We start from the raw sequence: 23,577 nt of genomic DNA, 5'->3' as shown, positions 1-23,577 counted from the left end.
AGAGCAACTGAAGACAAGAAGTGAGGGAATTTAGGACCGTTTTCACAAACAATATAGTTGATTGCTGTCACAAGCACATTAAAACACATAGGTGCCCTTGTCTAATACTAGGTGTTTAACAACTTCATGTTGCACCTGGGGGAGCATGAAGTCAAACCATTCAAAGGAACCCAAGAAACAATTTCTGTTCATAAATTGTTTTCCTCTAAGAAAATATAATCATTTTATGAATATAATGTTTATAGGGGTAGAGATTAAAAACCCAGAAGTTTTTTACTTAGAAGACATGAAGCCAAGTAAAAAATAAAGTGAGTCTTTCTCCATATGTTTTGGCTTTTGTGTGTAATCTCATCCTCGGGTTCAGAAAAAACTATCCATGAACCAACCTTACACTCTTAAGTTTATAGAATATTTTTTCTTGTTGAGGAATGGGATGTTCTTTTGCAGAGCAGGACCAAATGGTGCAGATTCATCTGCTAAATACGGCTTCAGTCTGGTTGTCTGAAGAGTGTCTGAGAATGCTACAAATGCCAGTGCATTTTAGAAATATATTTTGGGGTGCAAGCTGAGGCATTCTTGACATGGCTTTTGCTGTGCAGTATTAGCAGTACTATGGCAGCATGACGTGGGCCTAGGTTAAAGCTATACTTGGAATTTTTTTGGTTTGTTTTCCGCATTCCCTTGCTTCCTTCCTCAGTGAAGCTATTTCCTTCCAAACACTGTTTAAATCAGTATAGACTAGCCAGAGCACAGTCTGGGCTGGTTATCAGCAGGCCTCACAACTGGATCGAGTGTCTCTAGATTTCCTTATCCGTCTCCCCAGCAGTTACTGTCATCAAAGCAAGTGATTTCAGGGCAGAGATGAATAGCTGCTCTTAGAATAGAATTCTACAGTAAGGTCAATGGTGTTCAAAACAATCTGACCAACAGCAGGAAATTCCCTCCAAGATTGCTAAATCTTGTTTACAGGAGATGTCTTTCTGCAGGATATACACTGCCCCAACACGGTGTTAAGAAGGTCATGTGACAAAGCACAATTTTGTGGCTAGTCTCAGAAAACACCTCAGATCAAGTCCTGACAAAATTCCCACTTAGTTGAGTGCAGTAGAGATTCACACAAAGCATTTCTTCAGAGAAATTGTGTTCTGTGTTTGAAATCAGTATTGTCAGGTAGCATCTAGGTTGGCATCAGCGTAGAAGGCAGCATACAGAGCATTCCTGTCTGGGAGCCATGAATGGGTTGTAGTTGTGACTGACATATACTAAATAATTCCTGAACTCAAACTCAACTCAAATATTTTGGAATAATACGTCTTTGATCACCCACATCCCAGTAGCAATTGGCGGTTAGCGATGCTAACACAACGGCCAGTTGCTCTTCCTAGTATGGATTTTTTTTTCTTTTTTGAATAACTAAATATGAGAGAAACAATCTTGAATACTTCTGAAAAAAACTTTTTAAAAAACAGGTATATTTCAGAAAATTATAATTGTCTCATGAGCATTTTACAAAGAAAAACGAAGGTGCAAAACAACAAATGAACTGCCAGTTATCCACTGTGTTCTAGGTACTGACAACAATTTTCACTGACCAAGAAAAGTTATTGTCGTTAAAAAGCCAGTGATTGAAATCACGTTTACATAAATTCTGGATGTACAATCACAACTCAGTTCTTAAAAAGTCAGTCAATAGCTCTGATTTCCCACAGCTCAGTTTTCTAGCTGCTTAGACTTTGAAAGGTCTGGGTATTCACATTTGTTTAAAGCAACTCTTAAGTCTCTGGTTATCAGTGTGACAGAGTGGAGAGTAAGTGCCTTAATATCAATTAAAATTTAATTGAAAAAATTAAGTATTTTTTTCTTAAACATCACAAATCCTTACTATGTGGTTTATATACAGACAAAAACTTGCAAGAATTGATCTTAAGGGGCACCCTGAGGTTCACCAGATCAAAGGAAGAGCACTGACAAACCGATACTTTCTCATGATCCCTTCCCCAAAGTGTTCATAACTATATGATTTGCAAACCCCCTCAGATTCTTTACTTGCTTACCAGCTTTCATAAAATCCTAAGAAAAATATCCCTAAGACCGTGCTAAGGTCCTGCACGAGAATGCAAGCTCCTCTATAGTGATGCACAGAGGCTGCCCCGGAGGGCTGAACACCTCTTTCTGCACTGTAGTCCAGCACTGGGGATCTAGGAACTTCTCCTCCACCAAAGTCAATTCCATGGCATTGGCATTTGGGAAACCTTACTCGAGTAATGACAAGGAGTCCTCTTTTTATATGGAATAACAAGACACATAAGGTAGTATTTACTAGGTGACAGACTGCGTCTAGCAGAGGTGTCATAAGCTGCAAAAGGTCAGCCTGGCTCCATTTACTCTTTCTCCTTCATTTTATATTGCTGTCCAACAGAGACTGCTGATCCCTCATGGAGATTATTAGCCCAAATTGGGTGACAACCACTGACACCGAAAGCCTCACAACAGTAATGTCTTGCTAATCACTAATCTGTTCTAAGGACATGACATGTTAGCACCATCCTTTAAGTTTAAAGAACAACAATTATTTTTTAAAAGAAAGTAGATTACAGAAATATTACATATTTAAAGTAATGCTCATGATATCAATAGAAAGAAGCTACTCCTTTTCCTGGATGACACAGATTATTAAGCATGTACTTTTAACATACAAATGGCCAGTTTACTACATCTCATGCCTTTAAGTTCTGCTTGATTCTGCCAACTCTATCCATGAAAATTTAATTGCACTGGTTGTGAATAGCCTTTTACATGCAGAGTATGCTCTAATGTATTTTTATGATACGTTTTATGCTTTTAAGACACTACCCTAAAATCTTCACTCAAATCTACACAGCCCAGCCCCTTCTGGACCCATTAAGAGACATCAAATGAGGTAGAGTTAGAACCAGAATTTGCAGAATTTAGGTTGGATTGCCTGCACCTTCAAGATTCTGTTCCTATTGTGAAGAATAAGTTTTTAGGAAACACAATCTTCCATCAGAGAGGTCTTTAACTAGCATTTCTACTTTTGGGAGGAAAAATCAGCTTGACATATATGCTTTTCTGTCATCCAAACTTAGTATTAGGCTAATTGTTGTACAGCTTTCTTTTAAACAAGGCACAAATGAAAATGTGAATAAATTGAAGCTAAACAGATATATAGATATATGAACATTCTTCATATCCCCATTTTCCTTGAACAATTAAAAAATGTTTATGCTACTTCTAGACTGCTCACAATTAACATTTGCTATTGGTATAAAGCCCTGGCTAACTTGCACTGTGTACTCTGCAATGGAATTGGATGACCTAACCTTCATAAATAAGAATGAATAAAGACATCACTCAAACAAGGATAGGGTGGAGAGCACTTTGTGCAGTGATATGAACAAGAGGAAACAAGACAACCTATTTAAAGTCACTGCTTATCCTCTCTTTAACTGAAGAAATATGTTAGGTTGCAAATAGAAACACTAGATTTAAAATTAACTGTTCTCCTTCCTGTATAGCAAAAGGTTTCTTGACATGTTTAATGACAGTTTTATTTTTTCTCAAAATATTCAGATGTCTCCTGTGTTCTCACAAGTAAATGTGCCCTTTGTTTTTTGTGAATACTGGAAAACATCCGAAATCAGTGAAGTATACTGAAAAGCTTCCTCGTAAGGTCCTGGAGCGGAGCTGACTCAAGGATTTACAGTGTTTCATTTGTCTGTAAGTACCGTGTCCCTGATTTGCCAAAGTGGGAGGAAGCCATTGGCTGGACTCAAGTGGACTGTGGGTCATGCCAACATCAGACACTCAGCGCTATCATTAATCACATATGTGCAGAACTGTGTAGAAATACATGACATTTTTCATTTGATTAACTTCCCCGGCTCTGCAGGCCAGATGGGGCTGGGGAGTGGATTTAGAGGACTGCTGTTATTGAGCATCTTGGGCAACATTTCACTGAGTGCTTTACTGGATTAGCTGATCTCCCACTTTCTGCCACTGTTCATCACAATTACAGTTCATCACCAACAGAAGCAATCTCATGGTTTTGATGGGCAGTCACTTGGATGCTGAGCCACATGTATATGGGCACTTTCAGTACAGAGAGCTTTACCTATAAAGTAGGTGCTAGGACATATTTCTAATTACCAGTCTACCACTACGCAACAGTCTATGCTCATGGAATATGGACAATTTGTCCCGAGGCAAAAACTCCTCCTGTCCATTAAACATCTGTTGGCTATTATTCTTTTTTACTGATACTCTTGATAATGATGTTTCTGTTTTGTTTGTATGAAAAAGCCAGTTATGTGAGACTCAACTAACTTAACTATTTAAAACTCCCTTTTCAATGTTATCTGTGTGCACATGCACAGGTATCACTACAAAGAGTATGTTCATACAATTTAAATAGTATGTTCATGCAATTTAATCCTTATACAGTCAAATGAATAAAGCCAAATTTGCCATGCTTAGAGGAAAAAAATGTACTGCAAAATCTTTTGCAGAAAAATATACAGAAAATAGTAAAAATAGTGGTTTTGGTAGGCAGTGTTCTAACTTGGTAGGGTACAGTTTTCCTTATTTGCTAAAAACTCTAAGAAAACATTACTGAAAGACCATTTTTATAGAATATTATGTTTCAAAAACATTTCACTATCTAAAATGCTTCCCTGGGATTTCAAACAAAGGAAATCAATGAGATTTTCGCAAAGTAATCCTTAGTTTAGCTTCTTAAAAATGCCCCAACTAAAGATGATCTTAGGAAATGATGATTTTAGTTCTTAAGCTACACAAAGATTATCCCTGTCTTTATGATTTATCTTTCTCAAAAGTGCAAGCACATCTACTGTCAGACCAGAAGGCCCAGTCCTTGGCTTGTTTGCACCTGGGTACATCTGCAAGACCATCCCCCTTCTGCCCTCTCCCTGCTCGACTTTCAGTATATTTTGAATGGAAGTTGAACTCTAGCAAAGAGTCACCTCATCTTTTGATTTACATTCTAGTATAAGCAGACGAGAGGCATCTCATCTCAACACCCCCGCTAACTAAGGCACAGCTTATATCAATCAGATCAGTAACTTCATGTTACACAGCTTAAATTTGCTTACAAAAAGATGGGTTGAAAACCGAAGTCAGCAGGTATTAGAAAAACAATAACAGCACAAACGCTTTGTTGTTGTCAACCAGCAAGCTAAAATCACATGTTCAATTTAAAGAAAACAGATGTACAGACACTACTAAAGGAAACAGGGCGCCTTTGATCTCCCTGGCTTCTGCTGCTCACTCACAAAGGACGGTTGCTTCCATTAATGAGGCTTTTCTAGTTTACTGGGTTCACTGATTTCATGTACCTCGACCAGGAGGGAAATTGCACCACTCTCTAAGAAACTGCTTTGAGATCTTGTAAATATTGAGCCATAAAGCTCACATGTCACTTATTGCTAATAAACAAGATATATCTGTAAATACTTTGTGTAACCACTTGATATTTTAAAAATGTGACTGGTGAGAAGGACTGAAGATAATGCATTTTTAGATGAGCTGGTATTGCTTACCTTTAAATGAGGGACTAAGGTGGTAGAGGAAAGAAGTTGTTCTTTAACATGATTCAGAATCAGTTTGCAGAAAATTAAACAAAAGCCCACCAGACAAAATGCCATTTCTGGTATCCTTAGAACCACTCATACAAATGAGACAAAATGGCTTAATAAACTAATGACTTACTTGCACACATCAAGGGGGTTCTAATTACACGTATTACACCTATGAGACCAGCATCACATGCTGCACACATTAAGTTCACCAGTCTGCGTGATCTAGCAAGAAGAGTTTACCACAGATGAGTCTCATATTCATGACAGTTCAGTTAGGTGTGTAATTTTTTCTTTTAAGAGTCAGTGCCTAAAACCTGCTAATCTTAAAATTTTAAAGATGCTTGAATAGCTTTAAAAGTTATTCTCTCAGGAGGGCTATTTACTGGAGCAGCTGTTAATCTGTGAACAGGCATACCATAGGCAGCTAAAATAAGATTAATTTACCCTGCTGTTTACCTAGTTTACTAGCTGTTGCTGAAATACTGGATTATTTAGATTCTCGGTTTTATTATTATTTCACAAAGCTTTTCTGAGGTAAAAAGTTAAGTAGTGAGCTCCTTTGATTCTTCTCTGATGAATGTCATGCTACCTCACTTTTGCTGAAGTGCCCTGCATTCTCCAGTAATGCTGTTTGGAGCCTCTCTCTTTAATTTGCCTTTACGCCCTCTATTTACAAAGCTGCCCATTGACTACAAAAATCCCAGTGCAATTTTTTCCTTTTTTTTTTTTTTTTTACCTTTAGTGACATTTCAATTTCCTGTAATTCATTTAATGCCACTGTAATATTTAAAGCACGCTCCCAGTTCAAATTAAGCAACAAATGGCAAAGAGACTACATAACTCAAGAAGACACAGATCTTCTTTTGAAAGTTTATTGTGGTGCCACACAACAGAGTTACATTATAAAATTTTTCGACCCTACTCTGTTTTTTTTCAGACACAACACTGCTTTCCGTACTCTATTTTGCATGTGTGCTCACACCCCTTAACTGTGTTTAATAAATTCAGTGGCAAATCATTCTGCTCTTGGGTACAGACCGAAGCCACCTTTATGCCCTCCCGCCTGAAGGCCAAAGTCCAGTTTAGTCACCAGGGTCTACAGTGAACTAAAAACGGAAAAAATATTTTGAGCTGGACTTCTCTGTGATGCCTGATATGATGCATTAGGACGCTTGGTGTTGCACCTCTCAGCTCAGCTGAGTTGTTATTACTGCTAGGATTCTCTCAGTTAAAGAAAATTTGCAGTTGTTGAAATTGGTCCTTTGCTTATGAAAAGGTTATTTTAAGTCTATCCTACTTTTACTAGAATCCTTATTCATTAATTCCAGCCAATAATTTTCCTGTCTCTATAAAGCACCAGTCTAGCATCTCAGTGGTTTCTTTGTAGACCATCCTAACTAGCTACTTTTACATAAAATATTAGGTCTTTTGATGTAGCCAATTCATTCAATAAATTGACACTGAAAACAGAGAGAATAAAAGGGAATTATGTTCTGCTTTAAAGTTGGTTGTGGCATCCTGCATTATTTGTACTGGTCAGAAACGGTGGTTTCAGAGTGGCAGAACTGAATTTCCCTGAGATGGCCGTTTTTTTTTTTGCGATGTCAGAAATGTTTCATTGGAAAATTTCTGAAAAGTTTCAGATGAATTACATAGTATGTCTGTCTGAGCCAGGCAAATGAAAGCCAGTCTCAGTACAGGAATTTTATTTCCATTTCTTTTTTTCTTTTCTTTTTTTTTTTTTTTTCTTTTCATAGAGAGTTATGAGGCTTCTCAATTTTTTCTGGCTTTCTTTATATAGCACTGGTGGTTGCCTCTCTTTTTTGCAGACCTCATGAGGAGTCAAAGGGCTTTTTACGCACAATGAGAGTTTGCTGATGGAAATGAACAGCTTGAATTTTGCAAATACGGTTCTGCTGGATTTCCCGTAGGAGTTTTTTGCTATGTCTATTATCTCGTAAGAGTTGACATTTTTAACCGTACTCTGTTTAAAATGCAGTCTCATACAAATATAATACATCATAATCATTAGTCTAATATTTTTATGTAGCTAAACTGGTTAAACACTGTTTTGTTTTGAGATAGATTTTCCTTCTGGTGTAATTCTCCTCTCTTGCTTGCAACACGCAGCACCGTAAAAAGGATTTTTCCCACTCAGGAGAAAATAGCCTTGCTGTGAGCTCTCCCCTCAAATAAAACTTAATCTAGAGCTCTGTTACTTCACGTAACTGCCCAGTACTAGTCAGGGGAGCTCAGCACCTGTTGCTGTGCACAAACACATGGTTATTGCCAATCTTTGCCTTGAAAAATTCTGTAGTCTGATCTCTTGTCAGAAAACTGAACCGAGGGGGATGAAATGGAGCGAGGCACTATGGACAAAGGGAGCACTGGAGTGAAGGATCTCAAATAGAGGGGGCAGAGAAGAGTTAAATCCCTGTGGAGATTTCCCCAGGTGGTGGATAGTGAAACCTCATGTTTGAAATTACATCTTGCTGTGGTAGCTCCAAAGAAATGGAACCAGATGTGCTCATCATTACCCATCAGGCCACCATGGCAAGCTAATTTTGCCAAATAGCCCAAATATACACAAAGCTGTAATGACCTTTAATTCCTAACAGCTTCAGTAGATCTTATTAAAAGCAGTGGTGGGTACAGGGATCAGAAACTACTGGTTTCAGCTTTCAAATGAGCTGTCTGAGGACCCTAACCCTAGTGACATTACAATATAAGATGTCTTATGAACAAAAGGATTATTCTAAATGCTACTAATTAAGATATGGAAGAAGAACATGGACTTCTAAAAGGAAAAGTAAAACAGGTTTCTTGGTAATCGTTTTTACTTTTGAGGAGAAAAAAAAAAGAGATGAAATTTCTGTTCTTAAAAATACAGACCTGATGGGATGATAATGGGAACAATATAAGAAGGTAGATAATGGGATAATAGGAAAGGATTAAGATTTTATAGCCACCCATAAACTCTGTAATGGCAGTTCAGTGCAAGGGTACAAGTTACAAGCTTTCTAGGCAGGCTTGCTAAACTATGTCTTTTTCTCAGGGTAACCACATGGATTGAGAAATTCCAGCTATCTTTTCACTGATCTTTAAAATGTGATCAAAATGCCTATCTTCATAGTGTTCTTTTTTTTTTCTGTTGAACTACATTATTTTCCTTAGCAAATATATTTCTGCTTTCACATCAGCAAAATTCCTTGCCCTAGTGAGAAACAGGCTATATAAATTCTTTGCAATCAAAAAGTATTTCCATTTGAGATTATCTGACTTTAAGTCAATTATCTGGCTTTAAGTACAATGGGCTATTTTACAACAAGATATCTACAAAATTCTCCCAAGTTAACATCACAGAATAACGTAACAATATCAATAAACAACTTGAGATGCTTCACTTCTAATTTTATCTCCTTTTTTTTTCTTAATTTCACAGAGTATCTGTTCTTTAACTGTTTGAATTCTGTGTATTTGGCTAAAGAAAAAATCTTCAGGGGATAATACCATAGAAATACACTGGCTAACTTCAGTAAAGTTAATATACTATAAAAGATAACCATATACCCTTTAAAGCCTGTAGATGACAACATATGCCCTATTCTATGAAATGGAACAGATTTTACCAAGTACTTTTACAGAAAAAAATCAGTTTGAAAAGTGGCCTAAAGCTCTCCTAAAAGCTGCCATGGCTCAGAAATAAGCCAAAGATTCTGTTTCTACAACACTGGTGCTGATGCCAGTGATAAGTATTTGTGTAATCATTTTCCCGCTGCTTGAAGTGAAGTGTCTGAGCGCTTGCTGGCTCGAGGGTCATGGCGAACCACAGATAACTTGATCATCCAATGAACAAGCGACTCAAAGAAATCAAATTATAAAAGCTATTACTGCTGTGTGAAGACTTAGACAGTTGGTATCTATGAAATAGGATAGTATTCCTTTTAAGATATTCTGGCTACTTGCTTATGTGACAGATGCATCTACACTGGAATGCACAGAGATAGATTCTTTATTATCGGAACTCTATAAATTAGAATCATATATATACATATATGATAAGTGAATATGACTCTATCCCAAAACAGTGTGTAACAGTGCAGGCACATACTTTAGATAGGCTAGATCTGCTAATCCTAACAGCCTTTTTGATCTTAAAGGAGAAACCATAGCTATCCATATGATCTGAGATGATAAAAGAACAACTTGCATTTCCATCTACAAAGCCCTCCGTGGGCTCTGAATTGAAACCAAGATTAGCTTTAGAGGCAAGATAGAGTGAGCAGGAGAGAACCTTAAAAAAATCAATTGCAGGGTTCTTCTTGCTTAAAATCTTATCATCTCATTTGCTTTACTAAAGAAAAACAAAAGGCCAATCAACACAGCAGGAGATGCACATATATTTGTGTATGTGTGTTTTGTGTATGCTAATTTATTAACATCACACCGGAATAGTCTCTTCCTCTTCTTCTTCCATACAAGGGAAAGAAAAATTCTGGTTACCAGACTGAATGTCAGGATTTTATCAATAGTTTAAGGCTCATTAGGTTCTTAAGTTCCAAAAACATGTGGTGTGCAGGAGATTATGGTCAGTGCTTTAATATTAAATAGCTGGAATGGTAAGTCTGTTCATTCAGCAAATTCTTAAAGCAGCAAAACAAACAAATTCATCAACACAAATGCTTGACTGCAATCTGGTTTCTACTGTTTTTGCCGAATGAGCAGCTCCGGGGCAGCACCGGCTCCTGCCAAGAGGAGAGTTTCGCTTCTTCAGACCTGTTGCATGAATCCATCACCCCATCATCAGTGAAAAGCAGCAGGACACAAAAGTCACTGTTCTGCTACTTTAATGTAACTGTCCTCACAATTTACATCAAAGTTTTTTTGCTTCCTTTTGAAACCTAACGTTCACTTGAGTCTGAACTTTTCCTTTCTGCCCAGAATCACTCAAAACACTTCTTCCCCCTCCGAATTACTGATTTCCCTCTTTAACAATCCAACTGAGAACGAAACAAGCATCTTCTTACCAGGCTGCTCAGGAAAGACAATGTTTTCATTTACACTGAAAAACGTCATGCTAAAATAAATACAGTGACTTCAGTACATGCATGTGTGCCACACAACTCCAGGGACCACTTAAGTTCAACTCTGTGTGTTGTTCAACAAAAAACTTAGTAATACTTACTAAATTACTGATTGGCAGAAGCATCATGGCAGATGAATCTCACATGTTTTTCATTAGTCATTTTTAATTAAAGAGTTCAGGGGGAGCAGAAGTAGGCACAGATAGAGCTAATACCAAGACAAACACAACAACCCAGGAAGCTGTGTATCTGTCTACTGGCAAAACAGAGACGTTTGGCAAGTGACAGATATGGGCAAAGACCAAGGCTATACTTCACTTCACAGCCTTCTGGACCACTTGACATCTCAGCCCTCTCAGCTCTGAGCACTTACTGCAAAGATGTCCAAATGACAGAGTGCAGCAAAATTTTGGAAGACACGTTACACAAAAATCACAGCCAACTGATTTTTGCCAACTGCTAACTGTCTAGCCTTTTAAAGAGAAACTTGCTTTTACACTTTTCTGCCGTGAGGAAAACCAGATTGATGGATCGAATGACCCCTTGAACATTTCCCCTTGAACATTACAGACCAGAACCAGTTCAGTGCTTGAAGATTTTCTGCCGTGACTGGCCACACCAGGCAAGGGCGCACGCCAAAGCCTTCTCCTTTGTGGCTCACTAGAGCGGTCCAGTTGTTATTTCAGCTCTGGTGGCAGATACCACTAGGATGGCTGCCAAAATACAACTTCAGACCATCAGGTAGTAAGAATAACACAGCACAAATTTTGAAGGATGCTGCTACATTTTTACCAAGGGCTTCTTAAAGGCTCTTGAAATACCGACAGACAGAGACAGACAACTAACCTACAGCTGAGCAGATGGAAGAACCCTTGTGTTGGTTCTGTCTCATCTCTTTTGTCAAATCAAGCAGCAGAGCAACAAACATCTAAAAAATAAAACCAAAAAGCACATGGGAAAAAGACTTTTTCCTTTGCCCGTGTGCCTTTTCACCAATAGGTTTTTTACTGAGCAGGTTCTCTCCAAGGAATGGACTAAACTCTTATGCATATTTACATGTTTGATTTACTCCTTGTGAGTAGAATCAGCCTAAATATTCCTCTATTATTTTATTAGATTTTCTATATTAACCCAGATAAGTGTACAACAAACATACTGAGAGAAACATTCATACTTCATAAACAGAAATTACTACTAATTGACCCTCTTATATCCTGAAAATACTAATACCAACTTCTGCTATAGTGAGATACTCCTGTGTATTGTATCCTCGTTTCTTTTTTTCCTCAGTTCAGGGGGTGCCAGCCCTCCCTGAAGTTCCTGCAAGTGGGTAAACTCGGCACTGTGGATGGAGCTCTGACGGTTGATGAATTCTCTGCCTGTGGCGCTCGGAGTGGCCACTCTGTATTTTTTGCACATGGTAAAGATATTAGCATGGTGCATGACTTTATCCCTTCTGAGTACTGAGATTAATTATTTTGCAGATTATAATCCCTTCAGAGTAGGGATTTCTTGATCTCAAGTTTCTTACACAGTGATAAGCATGTTGTAATACTCAGTGAACAACAGAATCAATAAGTCTAGGTGCTCTGGTGCCGCTCTCTCCCACAGATGCACTCACACACGCAGAATTTAACTACATGAAATGCAAGTTTAGACACATTTTGAAAATCTGCCTCAGTTTTTCAATGAGACGTGCATTGCAAGATAATCTGTTCTGCTAGCATTCATTTTATTTTCTGTGGGAAAAGGCCAGTGGAATTAACCTTTGGAGATTTTTCAAATTCTTCTAATTGGAATTCTCTCACATAAAATTACCAAATATGTAAAACATTTACATAAAGCAGATACTGAACAGCTTGGATCTGCATTTTTTTTTTCATGTCCCATTTATTGGCCATTTTTTCCTTAACAGAAGTATTCATATCCTAATGTGAAGACTACAGTGTAACTGTGCTCCTCTCGCATCTGCTGCAATAGTGGCATTCCTTCAGAATAATAAATATTCTCTACATGGCAATTAGGTTCTATATGGCAAAGTTCAGGAGGCTGCAATTAATATTATCATATGTCCTCTATTTCCTGTTGTCTTCATAGCTTAACATGTTCACTGCTAAATTGGAACAAAATTAGCAAATCATATAGGTCATTTTTACTGAAAATAGCAACTCAGTGATATGTTTCCTATCATCTAGGACTGACCTTCCCAAAGGCTGGAACAGCATACTGTAATAAGAGAAATCAGTTATCTTGGGTCTCAGCCAAACACTAATTTCATTTCTCTGGCTGCTTCCTCCTTCCCAGCTCTTCTCCCTGTTCCCCCCAGTAACTCTCACATATGTGAGCTGGAGTTAAGAAGTTGCAGTTGGTAAACAAAACGAAGGCAAAACTGCTAAGAAGTTAATGAAAACATCACTAAGTCAAAACATCTGGATCTCATCATCCACCTCTGACGTAAGGAAGATGTCCAGATGTTAGCAAAACTGTAGCAGTTGTAATTTTTTAGAGCAAGGCTCTTCCAAACAGTCGGATACAGAGCAGTTCAGCTCTTTCAGCAGTTCTGAGGAGCGTTTTGGATATGCAGCGGCCTTCGAGCCGGGTGAATGGCCTGCTCGCTGCCGGGGGCACGGGCAGCGCTGGGCCCGCACGCGGCGGGAGCCTCTGCTTGCACCACGGGGCAGAGGGAGCCCCTCGCTCCTGCGTCGCGAGGAGAGGCTTCCCGTGAGGCGAAACGCTCATCCCGCGGCATCCAGGTTAAAAATATCACTGGTGCTGAAATACGGACCTGGGCCCAGAGGGTATGAGCCTGGGCCCAGACTGATTGACTGTGATTTTCATCTTTCTCACTCATTTTTAATTCCTGCCTGACAGTGTGTACTGCGTACAGACTGCGGACACTGGAAGGTTTAAATGATGAGGCTGTTTCCCTAGCAGGTGGTTGCCAGGTGTATTGCTTTCCCTTTCCTGCCATGTGCAAGATGCCCAAGGGAACAGCAATGCTGTTTCTATCCGGGCGCTCCTTCTCTGTGCAGTGAGAGACGTTGCCGGCTGCTCTGGGTTTGCTCCTTCCTGACGCAGCCCACGCTTAGAAAAAAGCCTCCTCAGAAAGCAGCAAAGTGATTTCCAAACCTTTCTAATGGCTGAAGTGTCCTGGGGACTGCATTTCTCCCCAAAACATCCCTACAATCTCAGGCACTGGGCGGGCTGCGGAGCTGCTGGCTGTTTGTCTCAGTCCCAGGATTGGCTAGGAGCGCAGTGGAAAAACAGAATGCTGAAAAGGAGGGTGTATTTCCATAATCCCTTCCAGTTGTTGCAAATTGAATGCATGAGGATTTTGTAGCAACCACTTTTATAATGTGCTCAGCATACTGTGTACTTCTTATTGTAAACTTGGACAAAGCGGGGCCATTGTTGTGTGCCGCTTACACAAATGACAGAGGAACCCCATGAAATGGATGTTTCGGATTTCACTGATGGAGGGAAATGTGAAAGTCATAAATAAAACTTTATGATTGTCCAGCCCACCAGCACTGGAATTTAGTTCTGCCAGATGCACATGCCCCTTGTAAACAGCCGAGGTGCCAGCGCGCGCGCCCGTTCTGCCGAGCGCGCCCGCCTCCCTTGGGATCAGCCTTCACACGAGCAGCACACGGGGGCTGGGAACAGGACATTCCAGCGGCTGCAAGCGAGCACCCCCAGAACACCCCAGTGCTAAAAGCTGCGAGGATCCTTTAACGCTCCTTTGCATTTTTAGACAGAGAGCGACAAATTAAAAAAATGCAACAGGGAGTAAGAACCTGACAACAAACTTAACTCCAAATGCCTCCACTCATCCCAGTGCCATAAAAAACATTGTTTTACATATCTTACTTGAAATCGAGTTTAGTGACATTTTCCAAAAATTGAGAGGCATATGATGTGTATGAATCATGAGCAGAGTGGAGAGTGGATGGACATTCATTTCACATCATATCTAATGTCTAAATTTAAAAGAAGAATCACACCATCAAGATTAATATTTTCTCCAAAAAATAGTTATACTACAAGCTTCTTTTGTAATTCCAAGGATAAACCACAAAGTTTTGGAGGCCTCCTAAAGGGAGGAAACTTGAAGCTGATAAAGAATATATAACCATTCAACACAAATATATTCTTATTATGTTTTGCCCTTTATATGCCATGCCTGCTTTATTGTAAAAATATCTTCCCTTTTCTTTAAATGAGCCAAATCCTATGCACTGTTTTGCTGTTAGTTTTCCATAAATTACAGTCTGTTTACAAAAACACTTCAAACCAATAAACATTTGATGGAAATGTAGCTATAGTATATATTTTAAGATTAAATTTCTATTTAATTATATCTAAAAATGGATTTAATATTTCATTTAAATATTTAAAATAATGTGTAATAGCTTGAATAAAACAATAAACCTATAGGAAGTTGACCCCAAATCAGGAGCTAGTCACTTCCTGAAAAGGCCTTCGCAGTTGAACAGGGACCTACACAAGCCTGTGTCTCACGTGGTCTCCGATTCTGCAACATATCCAGGGCACAGTTATTTTCTAAAACATTATTTCATCTGCAGACACTGATATTTCTCCAGTCTCAGAATACAGCAAACACTTACAGCAGTAATTTCTCTTCTGCATAAGTATCAGGGATACATGAAATATATTACAAAATCTTGTCCTTCAACTGGATCTTTAAAGATTTCACAAAGATGACAATTAAGAAAACAAATACATGTTTACAAGGATAAGTCAGAGCTGGGCATTTATTAGGAATGAGGAAGTCCTACACTCACATATTTTGCAATCCATAAAAAGGCATGTTTTAAGCTAAGTGATAGCAGCAAGTATAAACAAGTGGAAGTACAGGGATATTGATAATGGAGAACAAATCATTCTCCAGGAACAGTAAATGGACGATCCCAGTGATCTGAGACAGTTATGAAAAGTTTGATGTGACAAGTATCAAGAAAAACTTGAATATTTATATCAGTCTGACTAAATTTAAAGAAAAACAGGTCTAGCCCAAAGAACGTGCACAAAAAAAATCTGAATAAATAGATTTGAAATTAATCTAGTATGAAAAGTAGATAAAACCTGACTGACAAATCTTCTAAAAGAAATCTAAGTGGAGAATAATTGCTCAATGGACTTATATCTTAGTCTGCAACTTTAGGAATAATTTATAAGGATATATCTTTTCAGATGATTCAAAGATGATTAAGTGGCATAATGAAAAGTGATTAATAATTTGAAGATTTCCTTCAAATTAGTGTTTTTTGGTTTTTTTTTGAAGATAACACAAAACAAAGAAAAAAATGGAAAAAGCTCATTTTATCTAAAATGAAAAATTTCTAGTGAATTAAAAGTATAAAATCAAATTAATTCTGCAGTGAAATAAAAGCTGTGAATGTTCAATGAACTATTATTAAGAAAAAATTATAAAAATTATAAGTGGTAGGCAAATAAAAATAATAAATATAGATGTTTTCTTCAGGACTTTCATTGAATGAGCCAATTTAACAAAACTGGCACAATTCACCAAATCCTAGTGATTCAACACACTCTTTTTGTCTACAGTACCAGATATTCTGGAAGACAATCTAGTTGTTTTCTTCACTGAAAAATAAATTATTTTCTAAAAGAGGTGTATGAATAGTTTGTTGGTCTCCGTGCCTGATCGCGTTTTCCAGAAATGCTGGTGAAAATGGGAAAAAAAAGGATCCTTTAGTTGTGCCACGGTGGCCACAATGGGTCTCAGTGGCCTGCAGACAAGGGGTGCCCTGTGTCCTCCCCGGGGATGCTGCGCGGGCACCAGCAGACGTCTCTGCCGTGTCTGGGGAGCTGCCAGCGCGCTCTGCGAAGCCTCCTGGAGGCTGCTGCCCTTGAGCACCAAATCCCGGTCGCATGTGGGCAGGCCTGTCTGCCAAATAAGGCCCAACGTGCTTCCTTTCCCAGCCGAGGATGTGGTTTGACATCAGTGAGGGGAATCGACTGCCTTTGGAATTCCCAAGCAAATGTTTCTGTTTCTCATGAGCGTAGTCACAGGAAACATTATAATTTTTGTATCACCCACTTAGAGAACCTAGCAACTTGTGTCTCGTTCTTTGCTGTTCATTGCATTGCCCCAAATTATATCCCATCTCTACTGGACACACTTGATCTCCTAGCAATTGAAAATGCTCCCATTGTGTTTAGTGATTTATTTAGTGATTCATTTTCCACATTTTAAGATCACCAGACATGATTATAAACATGTGTCTGCATTTGTCTGTGTAAACTAAGAGAGAGAAGAGGCACCGAGCGGGAAATCACGAGCCACGCTGCCACCAGAGCAGCCTGGCCATGGCTGCGACTTGCTGCTCCTCGGGAAGGGCATCCTGCGCAGCCCGTTCCCGCGTTTCCCCGGGCATCCTTGGCTGCAGGCTGCGGCATCGCGAGCGGGGACGAAACGCAGCCACCTCTAACCACGGTCTTTCCAGTTCTGTGAAGTTTCAACCGTATCCTTAAACCTTTTGATGCTTTTAGGCCATGTATAATGCTATCTTTCTTATGCGTCATTAAGATCACATGATCCAGTGTAAGGATATTTTGGAAAATGATTTCCCTTGGTCTTTTCCCAGGTTATTCTGCTAACAGGAGGTAGGCATTGCTGCCTGCTGGATGATCATATCATATTGTACTGCCTGATTTGCTGTCACAGTGAACAGGCTAAAACTTTTCCAGGCAAAACATTGTTTGGATTATTTTTTCCTGCATATGCCGTAAGGAATGCATAGTTCACATTTTCTAATTTCTTCTGCACATATCATGTGCTTTTTTAAAGGTGTGTCCTGATAACACAAATTGCTGATGCAAGTGGATTTCTCATTTCAGTGTCATGACCTGTCTTCACCATTTTAGGTAGTCAGCAGTTTCAGCTGCTGATATTCTGGAGAACAAACAGAGCAGTGACACAGTTTGTTGACGCTTCGTTTCTCTTCTTGAATCTCCGTTGATTTATGAAATATTTTCAGAAATTCAGCCTCGTATCTGTCATCCAGCTACACATTGCACTGCTTACTGGGGTTCAGCCTGATGATTAAATGACTTTCTCATAGAAAGCAGCTCAAATACATTAGTGGACCGACAACAACTACGTCACCAGCACAGTCTGGAGAATGGAACTGTCACTACTTTTGAGGGTCCTCTAACATCTAAGCCTTGCATTGATAAAAACGGTGACGGCTCATAACCATCTGCCAAGCAGAATAAAAACATGCCGGCCCTTATCAGCACAGTTGAAGAGGCTGAAGGGTTTACGTTCACTCATTTCTAGGAATGTGACAGAGTCTCAAGAAATATAATTAGCAGTTGTTTATCCCCCAAATATTTGACAATCACATGCAAGGTTGAGTATATGTATTTTTCAAGGCCTTTTTATGCCCTGATGAAACCCATATTATTTTCATATGTAAGTCACATACGGAATGGACAAGTGACATATCATTATATGCTTCTCTCTGGGAGCTGGTGAGAGGAAAACGGTTTCATAGAAGACAGTTGGTAGTTGTCTTATTTGGAAGCAGGACAGAGATTCTTGGAGCCTGCTGATGTGAATGCCATTCTGAATTTAACTATAAATTAAGAAGCTTACTTCAAGGCATTCACATAAACATCTCTAGCAGGTGGAATGGAAACTAATTCCAGGGTAAACAAGTGTCCAGCTGACCAGGCAGATTAAACAGAGGTCCACTTGGCCCCACCAGCTTCCCTTTTATAGGTCTCTGTAAGCTCCTGCTCTGTCTTTCCAGGCTTTCTTTGCTCTCCCTGCCCCTTCCATTGGGGTTTCAGTGTGTTGCAAGAGTTGTGCTGAGACAAGACCTGATGTTGTGACTGCTGCTCCAAGCCCTGCAGTCCTTAAGCTACCAAAAAAGTCCAGCTTCCTTTCTCTAACACACCTTTGAGACACGAAACAGACCGTCTACCAAGGTCAATTCATCACGGGAAAGGAGGTTAATGGCTGCTCTTTCACAACACCAGCAGAGCACTAAGGTAGCTGCCTTGTCCCATCTCCAGTGACATGTATCCATGAGGTCTCCCTGTAAAGCAGTGCTAAGGACTCACTGTCCTTTGCTGCCTGTGTGAACAGCCACAGCATTCACCCAAATACCAACACTGTGGCCAAAACATGGTCTTTACAAGCTTCTTCGATTCAAAGCACATTTCTATCCCCACTGCTATATTAATAACTTACATGGATGAAAACTACTTCATATATCCCATTTAACCTAAGGATGCTGGAGGAAGACTTTTAACAAAACTATCTTAATATTGTTTTCCTCATGATTCTAATACATATACCTATTTTAAAGCTGTTTTTCTTTACAGGCCACGGTGCCTAATTACCTGATGCAATTGCTTTTGGAATCAGTGCGCCATCACAAATGTCTTACATTACTTAGCTGCTCATATTTCTCCAAAAGATAAGTGCAGGAAAAATGATGCAAAAGTTCAGTTTACATTAGTGGCCCACAAGGTCTGTCTCCTGGTCATCCCAGCCTCGATCTTATCGTCGTGCTCCTTTCTCCTCCCTCCTCGCCCCCGGAGCGAGTGTACAAACAAACGGGGCGCTCGGCACGTCCCGCCCAGCGGGCCCCTCTGCCGCCCCTCCGGAGACCTCTGAACGCCCAGGCAATAAAAATAACCACCCCGAAGCCTGAGTGAGAAATCTTCAGCCTAACAGACGGTTACAGGAGAGGGGATAAAAGAACAGTGAAAATATCATTTTCTCCAGCCCTCTATTACGGTTTGCCTCAGGTTCGGAGCCTTTGCAAGTCAAAAGAGAAGTGTGAGCTGCAACCATATAGTTGTTCCTAATTTCTATCTCAGCAGCCCAGCTCTGGCATACCTGACACCGGCTTGGAGCTCGGCGCAGCGCGAGCCCTGCCAGAGGAAACACCAGCAGCGGATCCGCACGCAGCCCAGCGCTCCCCGCGGCACCCGCGCTGGCTCCGCGCGCTCCGGCCCCACGCGCCGCGGCACATCCCCTTGCCTTGCAGCAAGACAAAACACCGATTCGGAGCAAAACCCCCCGTGCCTTCCCTGCGACTTACGTCTCGCGCGCGCACGGAGCAAAACCCGCGCAGCCCCGCTGTAGGCGTAGCCCCCCGAGGAACGTGACACAGAAACAAAACACGGTATCAGAGAACTACCTAAGCAGCCACGCTGCTTCATTATGCAAACAATCCTGCTAATTACCCCTATTGATTATGGTCACGCAGCCCAGCTTAAAAAAATGCTTATTTAACCTCTGCCTCACCTGCCAGGCGTCTGTCTCTCGTGTTTTTCCAGATAACATCCAAGGCTCGAGCAGTGGAGTCCCTGATATGATCACTGAAGGATCTTCTCAGAGGGGCTTTCGCGGGGTGGTTCATAATGCAGATCGATCACACATCCAGCGCGAAGCGGCTGCTTTCCGACCCCAGGAAAAGGGGCATTCTCTGCCCGGGGAATCTGCCTGAAAGCCCCCTCAGCAGGCAGGTTGTTACTTTATGTAATTTGTCGCCAGCCTTGTGGAGCTTTTCCTTCAAGAGTCAGGCATTGCAGTTCTCACTGCGGATGCAGGAAAGCTCAGACTGCAGCCAGCCTACTGGAAAGCTGCCAAAACCTTACATCTGGAACAGTTTACAAATGAGCTAACGATACAGTCATTTAGATTTGGGGCTTTATTTGTGGATATCTATAGGATTCTAGCTTCCTGTTTAATCAAATAACTTACTGGGCACATACTTGCATGCTCATTTATTAGGATATTTCCCTGCTTAACTGATATTTCAGGTAATATTTCATGCTTTGAAATGAAAAAGGCAAGAAAAAGAAAAGAGATAAAGTTCTTCTAAAATCTCTGGTCCAGTTATTTTCTTTTGTTGCTGTATTTTTCTTGCATGTTTGGGGCTTTGTGGCACAAAACAGGGCCTGATTCTGAGCTCTCTCTGTGCAGTTATTTATGTCAGTGCAGTAATGAGGGGAGGGAAATACAAAAACTGTCAGGAAAAGGGGAGTGGAGACAGAAGGGGAAGGGAAAAAAGGAATTAGGTCTTTGTATCTAAACGGAAATATAAGATCTTCCAAACAAAAAAAGTTTATACAGGATTCCGGTAACTCAGATTAGCAGCCACAGCCAAGGAAACCATTTGACCTTGCTTATTGTAATGACCTTGTTAATTGATTACTGTGGCCTGTGACTTGCTTGAGGAAGGAAGGAATAAAAGGGAAGTTGAGCCTCTCTTTTCCCTTCCCAGTATTAGCATGAGGTGCCTATGGGGATGTGTGAAACATCCCAGCCTGCAAACACAATCCCCTTGGGTATCAGTGAAAGCAAGGACCAGGGAATCAAACTGTCCTAGTGCTAAGTCAGGCCACAGTCCTTTATTTTTACAGCAATGATTGCAATTTAAAGTCAGATGGTGTTATTTTCCTGAGAAGTATGATGTTATCATTAAAATTGATTGATAACTTCTCACAAGGTCAGCACACACAGATCAAATTACAGGATCACAAGTTTCAGCCTGTGTTTTTCCACTCTTTTTGAACACGTTAAGAACTAAACACTAGTTAATTTACTTACTAATTTCACATTTTCTTACTTGTCGTAACTTTTCAGTCCTCTTCCTTTTCAGTAGCCCCCATTTCCCCTAAGACAATTGTGCTCTTGTTCCGACACTGAAATGTGCAGGACTCTCAGTAGTGTAACAGAGGGAAGAACTGGCTCACCACCTATTTAATGCAAATCATCATTTCTTCCCATCTAGGCCTTTGTCTTTTATCTTTATAGAGCATCTGCAAATGCTGATGTCCTGTACACATGTTTGCACAGCAACAAAACAGCAACAAGGGAGGGATCTCTAGAGTTTGCAATTGGTTTCCCCCTTATATCCCTCCTACTTTGGAGGAGGTGGAAGGAGAAAGAAGCAGCCAACTTCTAGAGAAATTTCATATGATTAGACATCGTTTAGAAGCATTTTTTCTTTTCTATCCTGGTAAAATTTTCTTAAACAGCAAGTGACAATGCTAACATAGGCAAACGCAGGCATTCTGACCATAGTGTAATCTACCTAAAGAAACTTTAAAAACATATATGGCCCATTCAGATGACATCTGTCTGGCACTGTTTCTATTTGTGTTCAGAAGAGCACTAGTTCATTTTTAAAATAGGCAGCAGTAAGCTGCAGGAGAAGAAGCGATACTAAATCTGGAGCCCAGTATGTATACGTCTGTATTTGAACTAAATACCACTCTCCAGGAAGAACAAAAGGCAACAAGGGAGGAGGCAAAACAGTGGGTTTTTAACTAGCAGTGGTTACATCTACATAAACAACAATGTAGCCCCAAAAGAGGGGATTTATACAGTGCAACGAATAGCACCAAAGTTGTGACACACCAGGGAGATTTACTTTGAATTGGATCGACGTGGGTTGCATAGACTCAATGAATCCACACGAGGGGCTGGAGATCACTGGTGCAATCCCAGGCAGATTCCTTGGACTCAGTTCCATTTGAAAGCAACACAGTTCACGTCCTCCAAGAGTGGTTGGTGCTATGAACCAAAGGGGGGCATTGAGAGATTCATTTCAAAGGTATATTCCTGATCCAAACTAAAATGTTAATAAAGATGCACCTACTATCATTCATTTTAGCAGTTCGACCATGCAAAGTGCAATATATATTGCTGATCAGGCATAAGTTCTTTGTGAATTTTTGTAGGTTGTTATATATGTAGACATGTCACAGCTCAAAATATTTAAAATGGCCTGTGCAATCAATTCAACAAAATGAGCTGGAAAAGGTCAAAATGACCCAATGAAATGCACAGAAGGAGTAAAGATAATCTGTAACGCATCAGAGGAAGATGGCAAAGGGAGTCTGTTTGATGTTACTGTACACAATAGAAGATAATCTAAGCCAGGTTGTGTAAAGAATTTAATTACATGTCATAAGAATTTTAATGAATCATGACTGGAAAATGATTGCATTATATATAGATAGGAAATATGGAAAGGAAATTAAAGGCCTTGAATTTTACAAAAGCTCGAAATTAGTGATCTAGAGGGAAAAGCAGTTAAAAGGGAAAAGTTATATAGACTCAAAGAAATTTGATAAGCATTAGAGAGAGGTGTGACATTAACTGTGGACAGAAAATGAGCTAAGAGTTTGCTATGTAAATGAAAGTATAAAATACTCCTAAATTCTGCTAACAAGAGGCATCAGAGCAGAGCTGTGGCACAGTCCCTATTATGTTGAGTAACATCCACCTGGGACTATGCGCTCAGCTTGGGTCTGTGCCTCTCTATGTAGGCCAAAAGATGCCGAAAGGGGGGACAGAATTTGATTCTGCAGCGGGAGCAGCAGGGAGTTTGTGACCACGACCACCAGAAGTGGCACCATGACCACCAGAAGCAGCTCTTAGCTCTGTACTAGGAAACATCCATGCATTTATAAGAAAGCTGGCAGCTGCTCCTGCTGCTGTGTTAATAATTAGCTGATGGCTGCTAACGACTCCTGAGACCTTGCATCTCAGGCACACCTCTCCATACAGGGCCTGCATTGCCCAGCGCTACTGGAGAAAAATTACTGGACCTGCACAAGGCTAGTTACTGCCAAAATGATCATTCCTCACAAGGAGATATTTTCCTTGTAGCTCAGACACATTCCCTCTCCCCTTGCAAATGTGTCTGCTTGTGGGGAGACTTTTGCCTGAATCACATGCCTGCAGTTTCCCTCAGATTGTTTGTGTGGAAAAGCTGACTCCGTTACTCGGATAAACACAGGCTCATGGTCTGACCTGGCAGAGGATGCCACCGGTGCCAGGTAAATGTGTACAGACCTCA

General features: G+C 40.2%; 1 protein-coding gene across 3 annotated transcripts in view; it reads right to left on the bottom strand.

Moving 5' to 3' along the window:
• DLC1 (DLC1 Rho GTPase activating protein) overlaps nucleotides 1-23,577 on the bottom strand; it is a 305,895-nt gene that overhangs the window by 67,649 nt on the left and 214,669 nt on the right. Inside the window, exon 1 of one of the 3 annotated variants that reach the window (XM_010220565.2) lies at nucleotides 20,010-20,267. The exons of the other annotated variants lie outside the window; for them this stretch is intronic. Coding sequence (XP_010218867.2) covers nucleotides 20,010-20,124 — 115 coding nt within the window. The 5' untranslated portion in view covers nucleotides 20,125-20,267. Of the gene's footprint in view, nucleotides 1-20,009; nucleotides 20,268-23,577 lie in introns of those variants that run through there. 3 annotated transcript variants of the gene reach the window in all.

This window comes from Tinamus guttatus, unplaced genomic scaffold (genome assembly GCF_059628265.1).
Source record: "Tinamus guttatus ecotype Peru unplaced genomic scaffold, ASM5962826v1 Tinamus_guttatus_pri_ptg000213l, whole genome shotgun sequence".
Classification (NCBI taxonomy): Eukaryota; Metazoa; Chordata; class Aves; order Tinamiformes; family Tinamidae; genus Tinamus; species Tinamus guttatus.
Note: the sequence above shows the minus strand (reverse complement) of the source record. Positions and strands in the feature narration are given on the sequence as shown.